General features: G+C 33.6%; 1 protein-coding gene across 1 annotated transcript; it reads left to right on the top strand.

Moving 5' to 3' along the window:
* Window positions 1–14,933: 14,933 nt before the first annotated feature.
* LOC105796101 (hypothetical protein) lies at window positions 14,934–15,565 on the top strand. The gene has a single exon (XM_012625729.2). It carries the CDS (start codon window positions 15,230–15,232, stop codon window positions 15,482–15,484), a length of 255 nt encoding a protein of 84 aa, XP_012481183.1. The 5' UTR covers window positions 14,934–15,229; the 3' UTR covers window positions 15,485–15,565.
* Window positions 15,566–20,115: the final 4,550 nt, after the last annotated feature.

Here is a 20,115-nt window from a genome sequence, read left to right as displayed (position 1 = left end):
CGAGCCTTGGGGCAAAAATGTAATTATGTAAAAGTTTAGGGGCAAAATTGTAATTTTGAAAAAGTTAGAGTCGAGGGTTGTTTTGATGAATGTGAGTATTAAATAAGTTAAATTTACTATTTTAGATCAAGAAGTACGAAACTCGAGGTTAGACAAAGGGAAGAATAAAGTTGAAGACTAAGTTGGTGAATTTGGCTATAATTGGTACCGAGGTAAGTTTACGGTAAATAAATGCAATATTTCAATATTTATTATTAATTCTGTTAATTTCCAGCAATTATGAATTTATTTTATGAATTTATTTGATGATGATCCAATCATGAAATGATAGAGAATTAAAGTTAAAAAGGCCCGTTGATACATAAGGATGGTACTGGATACGAATGTCATGACATTTGGGTAAAGAGATCCCATGTAAGACCATGTCTGGGACATGGCATGGGCACCGAGACGAGAGGTCTCATGTAAGACCATGTCTGGGACATGGCGTTGACACCGAGATGAGAGGTCCCCTATAAGACCATGTCTGGGACATGGCATGGGCACCAACATGAGAACATCCCATGTAAGACCATGTCTGAGACATGGCTTTGGCATGTTATTATCAGAAGAGACCCGGGTATCCTTATTATTTCAATGTAGCTCAACGGGCTTGTAAACGAATCATGTTCATGAAAGTTCAGTTTAAAGCATAAATGGCAAGCTCAGGTAAGTTATAAGAGTTAAGAACTTATTATACTATCAATTGATGTTCAACGATGCAGCAAGAGATGAGTAAGTTATGCACACAAGTATATTAAGTAAACAAGCAAGAGAACTAGTATGAGATTAACTAAAGAGTAAACTAGAGATATAGACATTTAAGTTTAACTATTTGAGTTAAATATTGTTATTTATTTGCTAGTAAACTTACTAAGCTTTATGCTTAAGTCTTTTATTTCTCTTTCTCTTATAGTATTACAAGGCTACTTCAAGGATCCTAAAGAAGTCGGAGATCGTCCACACTATCAACCACAGCAACTCGGTATTTTTATGTTGAACCATGTTGAGTATGGCATGTATAGGGATTTAGTTATTCTAAATGTTTGTATTTATGATCTTGCTAAAGAATGATGTGTAAGTATTTGATGATGAATGGTTGCTAAAATGGTCAAGTATGGAAGTGTTTGTTGTTATAAAAGTTTAGGTGATAAACTATGCATGGAAATCATAAAAGGGTAAAATTTTGCAAAGAAACAGAATTCAGACAGCACTGTGACGTGACTTTGAAAAATCAGCTAGGATGGTATAAAATGAATTAGAGGGTGAATGATATATGGAACTAAATCTTGTTGAGTATATTTTCATGGAAAAATAACAGTGTAGCAAAAGGAAATTTATATTTTAAGATATGTGAATTTTAGTAAGATAGGGTCAGAACTGTTTTTGGAGTCCCCTGTTTTGAGTTTATAAAATAATTAAAAATTGTATAAAAATGTTTATGAGATGTAGTTTATATGCTTGGATTCCTTAATGAGTTTATTTTCTCTAGGAACAAGTGGGAATAGCATATGAAAATCCTATAATGAGAAGAGTTATTTTTAGTGACAAGAGGTCAGGGCAGTCGATTGGTGAAATAGGGGAGACTTTAACTAATAAACTGTACTAATTGGCTAAGCCAAAAATTCTAAAAATTTTATGGTAGGAATATATATGAGTCTAGTTTTAGGGAAAATTTACAGAATTAAATTTCAAGTCCCGTAGCTCGAGTTATAATCAATTTAGTAACTGCTGCGCGATTGGACAGGTTTGTTGTAAATAGTAAAATTAATTTTCAAAGTAAATTTTTAAGCTCCGAATTAGTAAGATAAGCTAAGTAATGCCTCATGCTTGACTCCGGCAACGGTCTCGAGTAAGGGGTGTTACAACCTATATCTTTATCTGCCACAACGCGAATATGGTATTACGATCTAACAGTGAAATTTTATACTTCAAAGGCGTTATTACCGTGATTGAGATAAACAACCTGAAAGCTCTGATATTAGTTTGTAAAAAATAGATCGTCGATAATGGTTAAGAATTGAAAAGAGAATAAGAACACACAAAATTTTACGTGGAAACCCTTTCGGGAAAAAAACCATGGGAAGAGGAGAAGATAATTCACTATGTCGAATTTGAATAATACAAGAGGATAGACGACTACGTCTATTTATAGGTTTGTAAAACCATATTCTAATCAAATTCAAATAGAAGTAATACAGTAAGGTTAAAACACCTTATTCTAATCAACATTAAATAGAGGAAGTAAACTTCTATACGGATGCCACCTGTAAATCCCCTTATCTTGCCACTTATATTTTATTTTCATAAGAATTTGGGTCACACAATTTTAACGTCATGCATTTTTTTCTTTTTTAGAAATTTTGGTCAATTTTTTAAAAAAATTATTGTGTAGGTCTTGCATGTACTTAGCTAATTCTTTGGTTTGGGAACCTTGGTTGTGATTGCAAAGCTAATAGCATGTGAATTTATGTGATTAAATATGATTTGAGAAGCATACTATGTGTTGTCAGCGGAGTAGTCTTTGATATTCTATAGTTAGATTATATCCACACTTTGGACACTTCATTTAATATTCCCATTGTTACTTCCAAAATTTTTTATTTTTCTCACGTCTCATGAAACGACCTAAATTTGTAATGGGTTGTAAATGGATAATGAACATTAGTGAATATCTTTTGCTATGATGTTTTGAATTCATTATTTTACTGTCTTTGAACATAAGAAGAAGTTCCAAATGACAAGGGATGATTTATGTCTTTTTTTTATTGGATCATTTGAGCCTTTTGAGCTAACCTAACATTTAATTTCCATTGAACCTTTATGTTTGAGCCTGTATCATTTTCCTTATTTTCCCTTATTATTTGTTTAAATATTCCTCAGTCATTAAGCTTAAAGCACCAACCTTACCCTTAGTTGTTTTAGATGCTTGGTGCTTAATGGATTTTTATTATTAATTTGAGCATAAATACAACTAGGTTAGGTGGGTACATTATGGTGGAAGAATTGGATGGAGGGAGAGGATAAAACATATTTTTGTTGTTGTTATTCATGTACTTCATGGTGAAATTTTGGGAAAAAATAAAGAAACGAAAAGTGAAATGAAAAAGAATTTAGAGTGAAAAAATGAAAATTTTAAAAGAAAAGTAATAATGCTTTTGATTGTCATACTTTTTTCTTTTTCGCTTCTTTTGTGTATATGATTTATTCTAAGTGATGGAGAGATAAGGGTTGAGTGAAAAAGAAGTGTATTTGAAGAAGAATTTGAATGGACATTAGGGAAGATTGAAAATTAATACCATGTGCTCTATGTTAATCCTTAAGTGACTTAAGTTTAGGTTAAGCTAGATGTTATCTGATTGTTTGAGCGATCATACCTTAACCTAAGCCTCATTACAAGCCATTTAGGACTTAGTGACATTATTACATATTAGAATTGTTTAAAGGAGAAGTGATGAATAATGAACTTATTAATTCATGATATACTTTTGTTTAGTGCTTATTATTTTTCCAAGGCATTGATGAGATTGCAAAAAAAAGTAATTTACACACAAAAGTATAAAAGTTTTAGTTTTTTTTTTTCTATTTTCCATTTATGTGAATTTTTCAAGGATCGTTTCTGTAGCACCCCACACTCAACTTAATTGTTGGGTCACAATGAGATACCATATTCATTGTCGAATCAACTACAACTAGCTTCTCATTCAATATTAACATAACATCATGCTTTTACCATATTATACCAAACATTCATATTGATTAAAAACAAGTTCAAGTAATTTAAAATACTTTAAAAACATTTTTAATGTTCGGGGATGCTCGGGACCAAGTTTGGGTCTCTAAAGGTCAAAATAGGGGAATGACCCCTGTTTGACCTAGTTGTATCGATAAAAGTAGGTACGTATACCGATATTACTAGGTGCTACTGTTCATTTTTTGCTACTAACTTACTTGTACTGATACATCTAACCACTTGATTCGGTACAAGTTTGTCAGGAAAATGACCCCGAAATTCACCTAGTTTGATCCCAAACAATACCAATTCATTTCAACTCATTATGGACCACTGTAAACAAGTTTTAAACACCATTTAAAGCATATTTAATACCTTCAAACACATGACTTCAATCATGATTACCACATTATCATTTTCATGCTTCAGTTTTCTTACTTAGCATACAAGTAACACATAAAGCATAGTATAAACATGGTAAATTAGGCATGCATATCATTATGTCCCTAGTGTAACACATATACACACCACCATACATATATGATCACATTCAAATTACTAAAACTGGCATGTCATCAAGTATTTGAGCTCATAGTTTGTTGTCATGGGTTGCTTGTTGCATTTGGGAGTATAGAAATGTTGCGTATTGCCCAATACAGGGTTCATATAACTATGTCGTGCTTTGTGCGCACTATAACAAGCCGATAGTCAAGGGTGACAAAAAGTATCATTTAGGGACTCCATTTCTGCAAATCGAGTTATACAGCTATAATAGAAGCGAATAAATTTTGGATAAGTAATTTTCATGAATTAGGAGTTATTAAGGTACAGGGAGAAAATCACGTAAGTGCAAAAGTTTGAATTATAGATTGAAATTAATTAAAAGGACTAAAGTAGTAATTAAACCACTAATTAAATGTTGATGGATGATGGTTGGTTGGTTGTCTTAAAATTTATTAACTAAATTATTAATTATATGTTATAATAATAATAACAATAATAATAATAATAATGATAATAATAATAATAATAATAATAATGAAAACAAAATGAAAGAACGAGAAAACTTTCATTCTCTTTTTACATACAAATTTTCGAAGCATAAAGGGGGGAGAAGAGCATGAATGACCATTGAAATTTTTGAGGGTTCAAGTTTAAATTGGTTAGTCAATTTAGTCACTTTTCTGGTAATTTTTATGTTTTTGGAATCTTAGCACTATAGATTAGTTAACCCATGTTATAATTTTTAGAAATTTTTTTGAGATTTTAGATGTTACCATTGTAGTTTAGTTAAAACTTTAGGGGTTAATTTGATTGATTTTTAAGTTAGAAGTGAAAAGGGACTAAATAGCGGAGTTAATTATTGATTTTGAGCGATAGGGACCAAATTGTGAAAAACTAGAAATTAAGGGGTAGAATTGAAAATTGGGAGCTAAATTTTGCTTAGAGTGGAATTAGTATAAAATTTTGAGGTTAAATGTGGAGATTAAATTAGTCTCAGTTTAAGGACTAAATTGAGGATTAAGCAAATGTAGTATAAAAATTTGAAATTTAATGAGAATTGAGTTATGTATTATTAATCTATTTTAATTATTTTATTTTGTAGCGGACGTCATTCCGGAATCCTCAAGTAAGAAGGAGAAAGACAAGGTTGACATCAAGTAGCTTGAATATACGGTTTGTCTTTCTATAATCCGAACTAAACCATGAATTATTGCATATTGAATTGTTTTTGTATGGTAAGCATTTGAGGTGAGAACTCTTGTACATTTGGACTAAATTGAATATCGATAAATGTGGTATTTTTATGACTATTGAATTAAATATATATATTGAGAAAATGTGTTGCTATTAAACTGAATAAAATGTGGTTGCTATTAAACTGAATATATGTTTATATGTGATAATCTACGTATATGAAATTGAGACATTGGTTGTATTGAAAAGTAAAATGAAACCCTATTAACTATTTCAGGCTAAGTCAGATATAGATGCCATGTCATAGGATAGGAAAAGTACAAGGATTACTTCGACTTCGAGTCGATGAGGCACTAGGTACCAAATTGCTTCTGTTCAACCGATGAGACACTGGGTGTCAACTTATTATAGCGTTAAACGCAATTATTTACTTCGAATTTATCCGACGAGGCACTGGGTGCCAAACTAGTGTGATGGTTGGATCTGTGTATCCATCCAAGTCTGAGTCGTGTTAATAGGGAAAATAAATGATAATAATTGATGTGTTTGATACTAAAATGGAAAAGGATGAGAAATAGAAATGAGATGTGAAATGGAATATGAAATAGTAGATTTTATTAAGAATATTGATGAATTATGAGCAATGAATTCATTTGGAAATGGAGATGAATTATGCTATTGTATAAATTGATTTATCAAATGCCTTATGAAATGCTATTGTCATGTATTAGAACTTGCAAGATTAGTTGGATGTGAACAAGGAATAAGTGAATTAGTATTATTGACATGATATATTATATAACATTACTTATTTGCATTTTTACATTTTAAGTATTTATATCCTGTTTTAATGTTTGGATTATAGAAATACCATTGAGTTATACTCAGTGTACGCTGTTGTTTTCCATGAGCAGGTTAGTTACTTTTCAGCTTGTTGACGACTCAGCATCCAGCACTAATCCCGGACTCAAGTGTGGTGATGTTCTATCGGTCTTTTGGTTGATGATTGTTTTGTTAATGCGATGTTATTTTGAGTCCCAAGTGTAATGGTATTTATATGTTCATATGGTTGAGATTGAAACTATGTCATAGTATGTTAGTCAAACTTGATGTTTTGCATACGTTTATCTTTAAACTTGGTAGCCTAATTAGCTAGAATATTAGCTCAATTATGACAATTCGGTATGAATGTTTGAATGGTTCATATCTTATATTAATATGTTTTGAAATATAAAATATGGTACCAATAAGGGTACATTGTTTAGGCACTTAAGATGGATGTTTTGATTTGTTTTGAGCATATTTAACGGTGATTTGAAATATGTTAAATGACAGGTAAATGGGTTGCTTAGTGTCTAAGTAAACATGATTTGGTAAAATTTCATTTGAAGGTACATTTAGGTACACACAACCTAAGGCACAGTCTGTCACACAGTTGTATGACACATACGGCCCAGACACACGGCCATGTGTCTTGTTAATTTAAGTACAAGTTTCACACGGTCTGGCACACAGCCTGCGACACAACTGTGTGACCCAAGTCAATGAGTTACACAGGTAGAGACACGAGTTGGGACACGACCGTGTGTCCCAACATCGAATGCCACATGGCCTGGGGCATGTCACACGGCCGTGTGACCCCCGTTTGTAAGCTTTTGAAATTTTTCCCTAAACTTTTTGAATTATTTCAATTTAGCCCCTATTTTATTTCAGACTATTTCTAAGGTCCCGTAAATTTGTATTAAGGGATGTAAGAGTATTTTTACTTTGATTTTAAATGAAGTAGCAAACTCAAATTAGGTGAAGTAGGCCATTCTACTAATATCATCGATGATAGTAGGCATAGTATAATTGAATGCACTAATGTGAATAATTAGAATAGTATTGTGGTGAACCCAACTTCTAACTTTCAAAAGGGGATAAATAGTGATAAGAGTATAATTTGTGTAAAACCAAGTTTAGCATTGCATGGCAGTTCTCATTCTCAGTTGTTCAAGTTAATGAAATGGGAACATCAAATTATTGTGCCCTAATTTATGTATAATAATTAATGATAATAGTTAGCTTGCATAATTGCTCATGTTAAAATTAAATGTTCTGATTGTTTAGTAATTCTCCGTGACCCTAATCCAATGACAGATATGGATTAAGAGTGTTACATGCACCAAATCGTAACAAGGTACCAAATGGATATTCGCATTTCTGACATGATTTTTGCTTTTAGTTACATAGGCTAGAAGTTTAAATTGAAAATCAAATGTGATTAAAAGGAAAACAACTGTAAGTTGATTAAATAGTTATTATTAATTTTAATTTTGAATGTTGTTGGCGATATGTTTAGCCTTGTTTCTTACAAAATGGTTGTAACTCTATGATATGATGATATTTTGATGCTTGATGATAACATATATGTTGAAATTGTTATTATTTTGGTAGTAGTTGGTCGTGCCTCGGCATGCATGCACCAAGGCAGAGAATCAACATAAAATTATCAGAATTAAAGCGACTTATTTGCTAGTGTGACAGGTCTGCTGTAATATTTGTGTTAAAAACAAAACACGGAGTATTATAAGGATCAAACCCAAGAGAGCTTGGGTGATAAAGTGATCTGCCACGAATTACACTATTATTTACATCCCTTTTTTCGCATAACTTTAGCTTGTTTAATAGTTAAATAAAGTCATTTTAGTATATATCTATGTTTTTATACATTGATTAGTAATTTATGTTTTTTAGTAGTTTTTATTATATCTTAGATATCTAAATAAGGTTATGTGGTTATATAGGTCAAATTGAGACCAAAAGATGCAAATTTGGGCCAAAACTGTTGCCCATATGGTGACACCAAGACATCAATGTCGCAACACCGAAGACAAAAGTAAAAAAATGTCCTAAAATGAAATTGTCTGCCACGTCATGACACACCTCCTGCTGTGTCGTGACACGGGTCCTATGCTGCAACACGGCTTCTGTGCGGCCCAAAAATCCCTATGCATGACGATTGCATTTTTTAGGGCAATTAAGGGTTTTTTTCCTAGTCGAATTCTAAGTACTTCAAGGATATTTTAGGCATTTTAATATTCCAAATTTAGCCTAAATAAAGGCCATTGTAACCCGATTAAACAAATAGATTTAAGGAGATAGATTATTATTTAACTTTTATTTCATTCTTAATTTTTACTTAGTTATTCTTATGCTCGCTTAATCAAAAGATCCTATTCCGAAGTGAGACTATCGTGAGTGGAGGTTGTTTCAGAACTAGACTTTTACATCGATTAATCTATGAGCATTCTCTTCCCTTATTCTCTTATTTAATCAATAATCAAAGTTAAAGAAAGATATATAAATTGGGTATTTATTCAAAAGTACTTAGTTTCTTGGAAGTAACGCCTTTAGTAAAAGATCTAGACAGGTGAGACTAAGAGGGTATCTTGTTGAGTAAAACTTGTGTCAAACGGTGAGACCGAAAGGGTATCCGTGTGCCTAGGTGAAACCAAGAGGGTACCTTAGGTGGTAATCCTTAATGAAGAAGAGACTAAGAGTGTATTCGTAGCTAAGGGTGGTAAGTACTTAATTAAGAGTAATTATTGACTTAATTAATAATTTGGTAACGCAATTGATTCTAGGCTAAGCATCTCACGTAGTCGAAATAAAGAATAGTAGAAATTCGAGTAACTTAACCTAGGGTTAGATTTAGTGTTAGTTTACTTTAATTAGTTTTATTATCTTAAATTAGAATTAACACTACTAATTCATAACTCGATTAGATTAGTAATTATTTTGGTAATTGATTTAATAGTGATTTTCTCCAATCTGCAATCCCTTGGGTACGATCCTCGAAATACTTTTCAGTGTTCCTCTGTAACACTTTAACTATATTAAAATTTAACTTGTTCACTTGTAAAAATTGCACTTAACTCTTATCTTTATATTTTTGCACGAATTTACACTCTCGACGTTCGTATGTCAAGAGGCGATCAAAAGTAAATAACAATGAAAATGCATGCAAATATGAAGTCTAGCTAGCTACTCGTTATGAATCATAGTATTGCAATTCATCATCAATGATTAATTACATTATTTAACATATAAGACTAAATTACAAAATAGACAAAAGTGCAAAAAAATCTATTCAAAGGACTAAAGTGGTCAATTGACTTCCATGTTGCTAGTCAATTCTTGGATTAGAGATCTAAAGGGTTCAAACTCCTAATCGGTTCAATTTTTCATTTCGATAACCATTTTACCCAATTAGAAGATTTAGTTTGGTTTATCTCTCGATCTCACTAAACTAAATCGAGACAATCGAATTGATTCTGAATAGGCCCTCCTCTTAGGCTCACTTACCTAATTGTTCACCTAGAGGCGTCAATTCTAGGTTTTGAAATCTATTCAGTTTAGTCTAATTTTTATGATTTAGTCTCTAGCCCAAAAACTAAACAAGCAACAGTTCTATCAACCAACCACCATGATATTTAGTTACTACCTATCATCAACACACAAACATCAGTCAAATATATGCTCAAATGATTTATTAAAGAAACAATAAAAAAGAAAGGTTAAGAAAGTCTAGGGACTCTTGATGGATTTTTTGTAGAAGATGATAAGAAAGTCTAGGGACTCTTGATGGAGTTCTTTTAAAAGATGATAGCAACAACAATGAAAAAGAAAGCACAACTAAAGTTGGGAATTCTACACTTTTGAAAGTTAACAAAGCTGAAATATATTAAAGGATTTACAGGGAAATAAAAATACAAAGAAAGGTTTTTGTATCTAAGTGCAAGAAAGGAAAAGCTATAGTAAAAACTAAGAAAACTACTAGCGACAACCACAATACTGAGAAAGGTAAAGAACTAAAACCTAAAAATAGAGAAGAGAATAAAAGCTAAGCTAAAATGTTGATAAAATGTGGCTCTTTTAGTTTGGAACCCAAAACTGTCTTTAATACAACCAAAATTCAACCCTAAAACTTGACAAAAATGCCCTTGACGTGTATGGGTTGACTTGTGCTTGTCTTGGACACAAAATTAGACCTATAGTATTTTTCACCTCGTCAAGCTTCCATGTCGTGACATCCTTGATAGTGGCATGATCTTGGCTTTGGGGGATCTCAATGTCATGATGTTGGCTAGTCGGTGTCGTGACATCCTCGGCATTGGCCCTAGCTCCTTCCCTTCAACCATCAACATTGGTATCGCAACTTTGAAGGTTGAAAATGGCGACACAACACCTTCAGTGTCGTGACATCCTCGGTAGGCTACACCAGGTTTGTTTCTCATTGAAGTCTTGCTCCCCTGAGGTGATGAAGGCTTAGTGTCGTGACAACCACGTCAGGTGCAGTTTTTCTCAAGTTTTGGCTGTTGTTGTCCCTTTACACAAACTCAAGTACACCATTAGGCTCTCAATGGAACAATTTTTCCAATTTAGGTCTAAAAAAAGATTAAAGTCAAAGAAAAATGATCATTAGTACTAAAATCTAAAGATCAACAAAATCATAGAAAAGACTCGTAAATTGCTTGAGAACAAACACATCAAGTGTTTTAGAGAGACTAATTTATTGTATCAAATTATGCCATATCAATAATTTAGTTATGTTTGATGATTTTTTTTTAAAAAAATCATTGAACATCATTGAGCTTTGAGGAAAGCTCAGGGCTCAAATTGTTGTTTTCATCCATAGATAACATTTGAAATTCAAAAGAGTTTAGGGTTTTGAGTTTCTGGCCTATCTCATGACACTTTCATTTGATGAGTTTGATGTAATACTTGGTATGGATTGGATAACCACTCATGATGCCATTGTAGATTATAGAATGAATAAGATTTCTCTAAAAACTTTCGATGGTCCTATAATAAATGTTATTGGAAAGAATCCTAAGTGCTTTTTCAACTTGATTTTTGCAATGTTGATTGGATTTGATACCCTAAGTGTAGTTTTCTCATTTATGTACACTTGTATTTTTTGGATCAAATTGGTTTAATAAAAATATCCATAAATGGTTTTTGCACACAAAGAAAGATTGTCCTTAATGGTTTTTGCACGTAAAGCAAAATGGTTTTTACACGCACACAAAGTTTTCTTTTCGTCTATGTACACTTGTATATTGTCCTTAATGGTTTTTGCACGCAAAGCAAAATGGAAGCAAATATTGGCTTATTGGTTAACTAGTGTTTAACTAATACTAAGTTGTATTACGTGGTTGGATCGTAATACGAAAAAATAACTAATATTAGTAGATAAACCTAAAAATGTCCTTAGTCTAATCAGAAATGAGAAAAACGATTGAAAGACTAATATGTCATCTATCAAATCCAATTGGAGAGATGCTTGGTCTTTAGCATCGGAGCGGATGACTCCCAAAAGATAGAGACATAGATGTGACTGACTGGACTAACAATACATCAGATTGGACCCAAGTAGAATAGATCCTGAATCTGTTTATGGATTTATTCGCTTGTGATGTCCGTAGTGTAGCATACCTTAATCCTGAGTGAATGATGGACTATGTATGTGTGACTCGTATACTTTGATGTAAGTAAAAGCCTGAGTTCAAATAGATAAGGAACCGAAAGCTAGTGAGTTGGGTATACTAATTTTGCAGTATGTAGCATCATTCATAATAGTGAAATTAATAACCCAAGAAATTTTAAATTTTTGCTGTGATAGATTACCATTTTTAAACCAGATTTTTCCCTACAATGTCAACTCAAAACTTGATGATGAAATGATGTAAGGCGTATCTGGCTTACATCCAAGGCATTAAGGTTTCTAAATTGAAGCATGAGGAAGTTCCTAGAGTTCGAGAGTATTTCGATGTGTTCCCAAAAGAGTTTTCAGGCTTACCACCTAATAGGGAGGTTCTGTTTTCCATTGAGGTAGCCTAATTTTTTTCAAAACTTTAAAAGTTTCACAAAATAGTCCCTAGGCTAGCTAGATTAAGTTACAACGATTTCAAAAATATAAAATTCATGAAAAACGAGTGAAAATTAACTTACATACAAAGGATTTAACTTGGCCAAACCTTGAAGGTTTAAAAATGTCTTCTCCAAGCTTTTATTTTCTCAATTCGTGAAAATGGCTAAGTGGATGATGATGATATTTTTTTATGTTTTTAATTACTTTATTTTTATAAATTTACATTTTAATTTATTAAAATTTAAAATAAAAATCACCAACTGTCCATAATATTTAACTATGGACTAATTGCAATGTAAAACCTCTCACTTTCACTTTTTAAGCCATTTAATTAATAAAAACCAATAGCGAGTGAATTTTGCGTCTTTTACAATTTAGTCATTTTTCTTTAATTGACTAGCCAAACATTAAAATTTTCGAACCAAACTTCAATACACCTATAAAGTAACTTCGTAAATATTTAAAGGCTTGGTTTACAGAAACGAGGTCTTGATACTCATTTTCTAAAACTACTTGACTTTAAGGACAAACCACTTGTACTTAAATATCCGTTCAATTAGCAAAAGTTATCAGATAAAAATTTAATATAATACTATATTTGACTCGTAAATATTAAATAATAATATTTACGAACTCACTCGTCGAATTTGTGGTCCCGAAACTATTATTTCCAACACCACTAGAAAACAGGCTGTTACAGGTCAAAACATTTTAAAATATGCTCAAACAAAGGTTTTTTACGCATTTCACCCTAGTTTATAGTCAAAATAGGTTAATACTGATATGTTTAGAATAAAATGCATGTCAGTTGTATTAGATATTACTTAAAAGGAAAAAGATGATAATTTAAGATATGATATATAACATTTGAAAAGCCTTTATTTGAACACCTTAAAAAATATATGACCGTGATTCGATCATTTTGAAAGGTTATCCTCGAAAATTTTTAGCTCATATTTAACAATTTTAAAAGATTTACCCCTTAACGAGCAACTCATAAAAATTTGAGCCTCAATTTGATGATTTAACCTAATATTTACTAAGCCTTCAATTAATGAAATCACTTAACACTCATATGAGTTTTATCTAGTATGGTAGTCCCCACACAAGTAATAAAATAAAGCTAAATTATTAATGTGCCCTTAATAAGGTCACATGATAGGCACATGCTAACCTAGTTATACATAAAAATACAACTTAAGCCCCAAATTAGCTTTAATAATTAAATCATTACTTGAGCTAAAGGACTCTAGAAAGAAAATAATAAATTTCATCATAAAATCTGAAAATAAAATAAAATAAAATAAAATGTCTACAACCGTGATTATCAAGATATTAAAAACGATTAATTAATTGAAGTACATCTTTATTTTACGGGGAAAAATAAAATATTGAAATAAAAAGAAAATCTAGAAATATGATTGCGGAATGGTAAAAGATACAAAATCAAAGAAATATCTATACCTAATAAAATAGGTCATATGCTTCATCATCACTTATTTGCAGGTTGTACAGCAAATGATAAACAATTTGAAGCATCTATATAGCTATGTATAAGTGTGAAGTACGTTTATAATTTAATACAAAGTACAACATTCTTAGGCTCCTTTACATTTCACTTTCCAAAATGCTTTGCTTAGTAACACTAACTAAAATAATATCTTTAATTTTTTTATAATTAATAATAATTAGAAGGTAACTATTTACAACTATATCCAAGTGTAATTCCTAAATTTAGTTTGGTTTTAATAAAGTAGATATGGATGTCCTTTCATTGCTTAATTAAGCTGCTCCTTGCCCCAATGCTTGCTTCCTTCACCTTTCCTCTCATGGAGTAAAATAATAATTTCATGCAAAAGTACCCACTTCCTCCACATTACATAAAAGGGAATAAAATTGACTGACTGGCACAAAAGTAAACAATACTTAGCTGAGCAGAGAATAGAAGACAATAAACAAATAATATTAATAATATAATCTATTGTTGGATGGATTAGTAAGAAATTTGATTTTCTAGAGACCATGCAAAGGATAATAAAATAGTGAAATAGTTAAAACAGACATAAATATTACATTTTAGATAATTCAATTCTTATTTTTTTAAAATGATGAAATATTAGTTTAGCCCTTCCATAAATTATAAAGTTGTAAGATAGTATATTTTGATCCCTCTAAAAAATGTATAATTTAATTCTGGCACCCAAGAATAGTTGTTGTCTTTTCGTCTTCATCAATATCTCTTTAGCAATAAAAGTGTTAATTGCTGAAGAAAGCAACATTGTTTTGGATTTAATCCAGGTTGAGCATGACATTTTCAAAATTATAATAATAATAAATAAAGTAGTGATGGAAGCAAGTTTGGTAGCCGTAGGAATGCTTTACAGAAACAGGTAGACAGGGGAAGTGTTTGTAATTAGGCTGTGAATAAATAAATAAATAAAGGAAGGAAGGAAATAGGTAGCATAGCAACTAAGAAAAGAGAGAAGATGCCGATACCAAGTACCAACCAAGCAGAGTAACAAAGGGAAAGACAAGTGGTCGGGTCAATACAAAAGCAGAGGACTACAACACATATGCTTTGCTTTCGCCAGTTTTTACAGCCATGCATCACTTATTTAGTATGTGTCTCTATATCTCTATGTATTCCTATGTCTAATCCGTGGATCTCCACCGTCCAATATGTCCAATGACCCAAAAACCTCGTTCCCATCAAGTGGTTTCTTTCTCATTATAAATGCGACACACACAACCTCTCATTCTCATGCAACACCATAACCCAAAACAACTAGTACCACAAGCGAAGCTGCTGCGTGCTTGCGTCAACTTTTGAGACTTTTTACGTGATGGGTTCAGCTGGTTACACCAAGCAGAGGAAATCACATTCTTCCTTCTCCATTTTCAGCATATTCGCATCGTGTTGTTCGAACGGAGCCGATGACATGAGTGAAGACGGCATGTATGGTAGAAGGATATGGCGTAGTGATGAAGATGGAAGACGATGGACCGCTGAACCGGGAATCGACCGCAAAGCTTCTGCCTTCATCGACAGATTCAGAACTCGAGTTTCTGACCCTGAGCGTCAAACTCTTTCTGTTTAGCTGTATTTCCTTTTATTGCTATTATATTGGGTTTGGGAGATAATAAGGGTTCTTATATTAGTCTCGATAAAATTTTTTGAACCGAAATGAAAGCCATTCTATTCAGATTTGACTTCAACTTTGTTAGTCTGAGAATACATACCATCAAAAATGGGCATTTACTAAAGCTATTGAATTGTTATTGCCAAGACGATAAAACGATAGAAAGTTGTTGGTCTAATAAACACAAATTTGATCAAAATATTTTTAATACAATGATAACATTGCAACAGATGCATGCACAGAAACGAAAAATCTAGTAAATGCACCCAAAACTCCATGGTTATTTGTAAGTTGATACGCTACCAAGATAACAAGGCTTGTATGGTGAATGTTGGAACTAAGAACAAGGATGAATGAAACAAGCAATTTCTTGAGCTTGAAGGCTCGATACTTGCTATGCAAACAAAAACAGAATTGAGCTTGAAGAACTAAAGAAAGCAAATGAATTAAGAGAGCATTAGATGAAGAATTCTTTTATGAATTTTCATTGACTTGAAAAATGGTATAATGTCAATACATATACCAAACATAAGCTGGTTAAAGAGAAACAAAATGGTTACCTAAACATTACCTACTACCACTAAGTACATTGAAACTTGTTAAACATAACTTGTACATTTTGCAAAGTTGATTTATCAGCTCAAACATGACCTAGTTACATCAAGTACATTGACAACTTAGTTCATATCAAACTAAGTAACAAAACAACCACTTGAAGTAACCAAAATGAATCAATAGCATGAGCTTCTGTTGCATCTGCATGGCTCGGCAGCTTGGTCTGCTCCTTGTGTTGCATGGAAGCCAACTTCAACACTCCTCCTTGTCTTGCATGCCGCACACTCCTAATTTGGTTCTTAAAAATTTGAATCTTGACACACAAAAAGGCTTTGTCAAGATGTCAGCAAGTTGTTCTTCAGAACTGCAATGAATCAGTTTCACTTCTTGAGCTTGTTCCATTTCTCTAACAAAATGGAACTTAATCTTGAAATGCTTGGTTCTCCCACGAAAAATTGGATTCTTTGCAATTGCAACAACAGATTGGTTATCACATCTGATCTCTGTTTTTTCCCTTTGGTGTAGATTTAAGTCTGCCATGATTTTCCTTAACCAAATTGCTTGGTTAACAGCTCCTGCAGCTGCCACATACTCTGCCTCAGTTGTTGATTGAGCAACAACAGTTTACTTCTTTGAACTCCAACAAATAATAGATGAACCAAGGGTAAACAGATACCCAGAGGTGCTCTTCATATCATTTATCGATCCAGCCCAATCACTATCAGCATATTCAAGCAGTTCATGCTATCAACCTTGGTGAACATCATTCCAAAGCTCAGTGTACTTTTGATGTACCTGAGAACTCTTTTTGGCAGCTTGGAAATGCTTCACATTGCAGCAATGCATGAAACTAAATAGCAAACTTACAGCAAACATAATGTCTGGCCTGGTGGCAGTCAAATAGAGCAGACATCCAATTAAACTCCTACAGGTTATTTAACAAGCCTTCTCGAAATCAGCTTGGCTTGACAACTTTTCTCCAACAGCAACTGGTGTACTTGTTGCCTTACAGTTTAGCATGGAGAATTTGTTCAGAATCTTCAAGGCAAATGGCTTCTGACTTAGGAAGATCCCTTACTAAGTTTGAGACACTTCCATGCCAAGGAAGTAGGACATTTGTCCCAAATCAGACATCTCAAACTTTTTCTCTATTTTGCCTTTAAAATCAGCTAGCATTTCATAACTTTCTCCTATCACCAGCAGGTTATCAACATACAGGGACACTATGGCTGTGTCTCATTGCCTTTCTTCTTCACATACAGGGTTGGTTCACTGATGTTTCTCTCGAACCCCAAGCTAGTTAGGTAGCTATCGATTTTGTTATACCAGGCTCTTGATGCCTGTTTTAAGCCATACAATGCCTTTTTTAGCTTGTACACATTGTCCTCCTTGCCTGCAACTTTGAAACCTTCAGGCTGTTCAACATAGATCTCCTCATTAAGAAAACCATTAAGGAAAGTAGACTTTACATCGAGTTGATGAATTTTCCACTGCTTCTGTGTAGCCAAAGCAACCAATAACCTGATTGTGTCAAGTCTGGCCACTGGTGCAAATGTCTCAAAATAGTCAATGCCAAACTTTTGATAAATCCATTCACAACTAACCTTGCCTTTAGCTTGTTCAGAGTTCCATCAGCATTGTGCTTGGCTCGAAACACCCATTTCACTCCTATGACCTTCCTGTTGGCTAGTCTTGCAACTAGCTCCCATGTCTGATTCTTGTGAATCATGCATATTTCATCAAGCATGGCCTGTTTCCATCCTTGTTGAGCTTCAGCTTCTTCAAAGCAGCTTGGTTCAACAGTAGCTGCTTTAGCCCTCTCATATATCTCACTCAAAGGTCTAGTTCCCCTAACTGGCTCATAGTCAATGTCCATTTCAGGACCATTTTGATCAGCTTCAGTCTAATATATTATTAGATCTTCAGCAGCACATTTTGGTTCATTCTTATCCCAGTTCCAGCTTGATTTCTCATCAAAGACTACATCTCTACTCACAAAGACTTTGTTGGATGTAGGGTCCAAGATCCTATAGCCTTTCTTGATACTGCTATAGCCCACAAGGATACCAGATTGAGCCTTCTTGGCCAACTTATCCCTTTTTACTACTGGGACATGTGCATAGCATATGCATCCAAAGACCCTCAAATGAGAAACTGATGGTTTGAACCCAAACCAGGCCTCGAATGGAGTTTTATGAACCAATGCCTTGGTTGGTAGTCTGTTTTGCAGATATACAGCAGTGTTAACTACCTCAGCGCACAAGATCTTGGGCAAATTCAATGTAAACAATAGCCATCTTGCCATATATCTATCAAACTTCTATTCTTTCTTTCACTAACACCATTCTGTTGAGGTGTGTAGGTGTTGGTGAGTTGATGCTTGATGCCTGCTTTATCACAGAAGCCTTGAAACATTGCTGATGTATACTCTGTCCCATTATCTGACCTCAATGCCTTCATCTTGCAACCTATTTCTATTTCAGCTGTAGCCTTGAACTTCCAAAATACTGAGGCCATTTCTGACTTATGTTTTAGGAAATAAATCAACAATACCTCGAGTAATCATCAATGAAAAGAATAAAATACCTGCTACCATTCAAGGACTGTGTCTTCATAGGGCTACACACATAGTGTAGACTAGTTGCAACTTTTCTGAGGCTCTCTAGGCCTTGTTCAAAGGAAATGGCAATCTGGCCTACTTTCCTAGCTAACATACTTCACAAACATCTTCTTTCTCAACAGAGTTGGTGAATTTTTCAACTATACCCCCTTTGGTTAGCTGAGTCAATGACTTGTAGTTAACATGGCGTAGCCTCTTATGCCACAGCTTAGATTAATCTAAAATAGTTGTGTAGGCACTATCTGAGCTTTTGTTTCAATCCACTACAAAGCTTCTATCAGTCATGGTCACTGACATATGTTTAGTCCACATGGATCACTAATCAGGCATTTTTTGCCTTTGAACACTACTAAATAGCCCTTTTTTAGCAACTGAGCTATAGTAAGCAGATTTCTGTCAATTTCAGGCACAAACAAGACATTTGAAACAAGTTTGATACATGTATGAGTGTCTATCAGCACATCTCTCTTGCCTTCTGCTTTGATAAAGTGTCCATTTCCAACTTTCACCTTTGTTTTGAAGCTTCTATGAATGTTCTTGAAGATAGCAACATTAGGGGTCATGTGGTTTGTGCAACCACTGTCTATCAACCATCCTTTTGTGGCTTTTCCTTTAGCAGCTGAGTAAGAGACTGCAAAGACTTACTTTTCCTGGTTACTGCCTTCTTCTGCCACTTGAGCTTCAACTATTGGTTGTTGAGGTTGGTTTTGTCTCAGCTTGCCCTTTTTTCTGCAAACTCTCTCAGCATGGCCCATCTTTTTGCAGACTTTGCACTGTGCATTAGGCCTAAACCAATAATTTTCTCCTGTATGACTAAGCCTTTTGCAGTATGGGCAAGGTGGATATCTCCTTCTTACTCCATCTCTTCTGGACTTATCAAACCAGGCCTTCTTCTCTTTGTAGCCAGAGGAGCTCGAGGTAGGTCTACTCTTGGCTTGGAAGGCACCTTCTTGATGCTCCTCCTACCTATTGGCCCTTCTTTGTTCTTGTGCATAAAGAGCATTGTTTAACTCAGTCAAAGAGATGCTAGTCAGATCTCTCGAGTCTTCAAGGGAAGAAATCTTAGCTTCATACCTCTCAAGCAACGTTGAGATAACCTTCTCTACAATTATTGCTTCACTAAACTGGTCCCCAAGCAATCTGATGCTGTTCACAACAGCCATGATTCTATCTGAATATTACTTTACTGTTTCTTCCTCCTTCATCTTCAAATTTTCAAAGTCCCTTCTCAAATTCAAGAGTTGTTGCTGTCTTATTCTTTCAGTCCCTTGAAAGTCCTCCTTCAGCCTATCCCAGGCCTGCTTTGGTGACTTATAAGCCATGATCTTTATGAAAATCACATCAAACACACTATTTTGGATGCAAGATATGGCCTTGTGTCTCTTGGTTCTTTCATCTGTGTACTGTTTGATCT

Source organism: Gossypium raimondii, chromosome 3 (assembly GCF_025698545.1).
Source record: "Gossypium raimondii isolate GPD5lz chromosome 3, ASM2569854v1, whole genome shotgun sequence".
NCBI lineage: Eukaryota > Viridiplantae > Streptophyta > Magnoliopsida > Malvales > Malvaceae > Gossypium > Gossypium raimondii.
Note: the sequence above shows the minus strand (reverse complement) of the source record. Positions and strands in the feature narration are given on the sequence as shown.

Excerpts from the sequence above, each read along its gene's own strand:
- LOC105796101 (XM_012625729.2), top strand. The coding sequence starts at position 15,230 with ATGGGTTCAGCTGGTTACACCAAGCAGAGGAAATCACATTCTTCCTTC.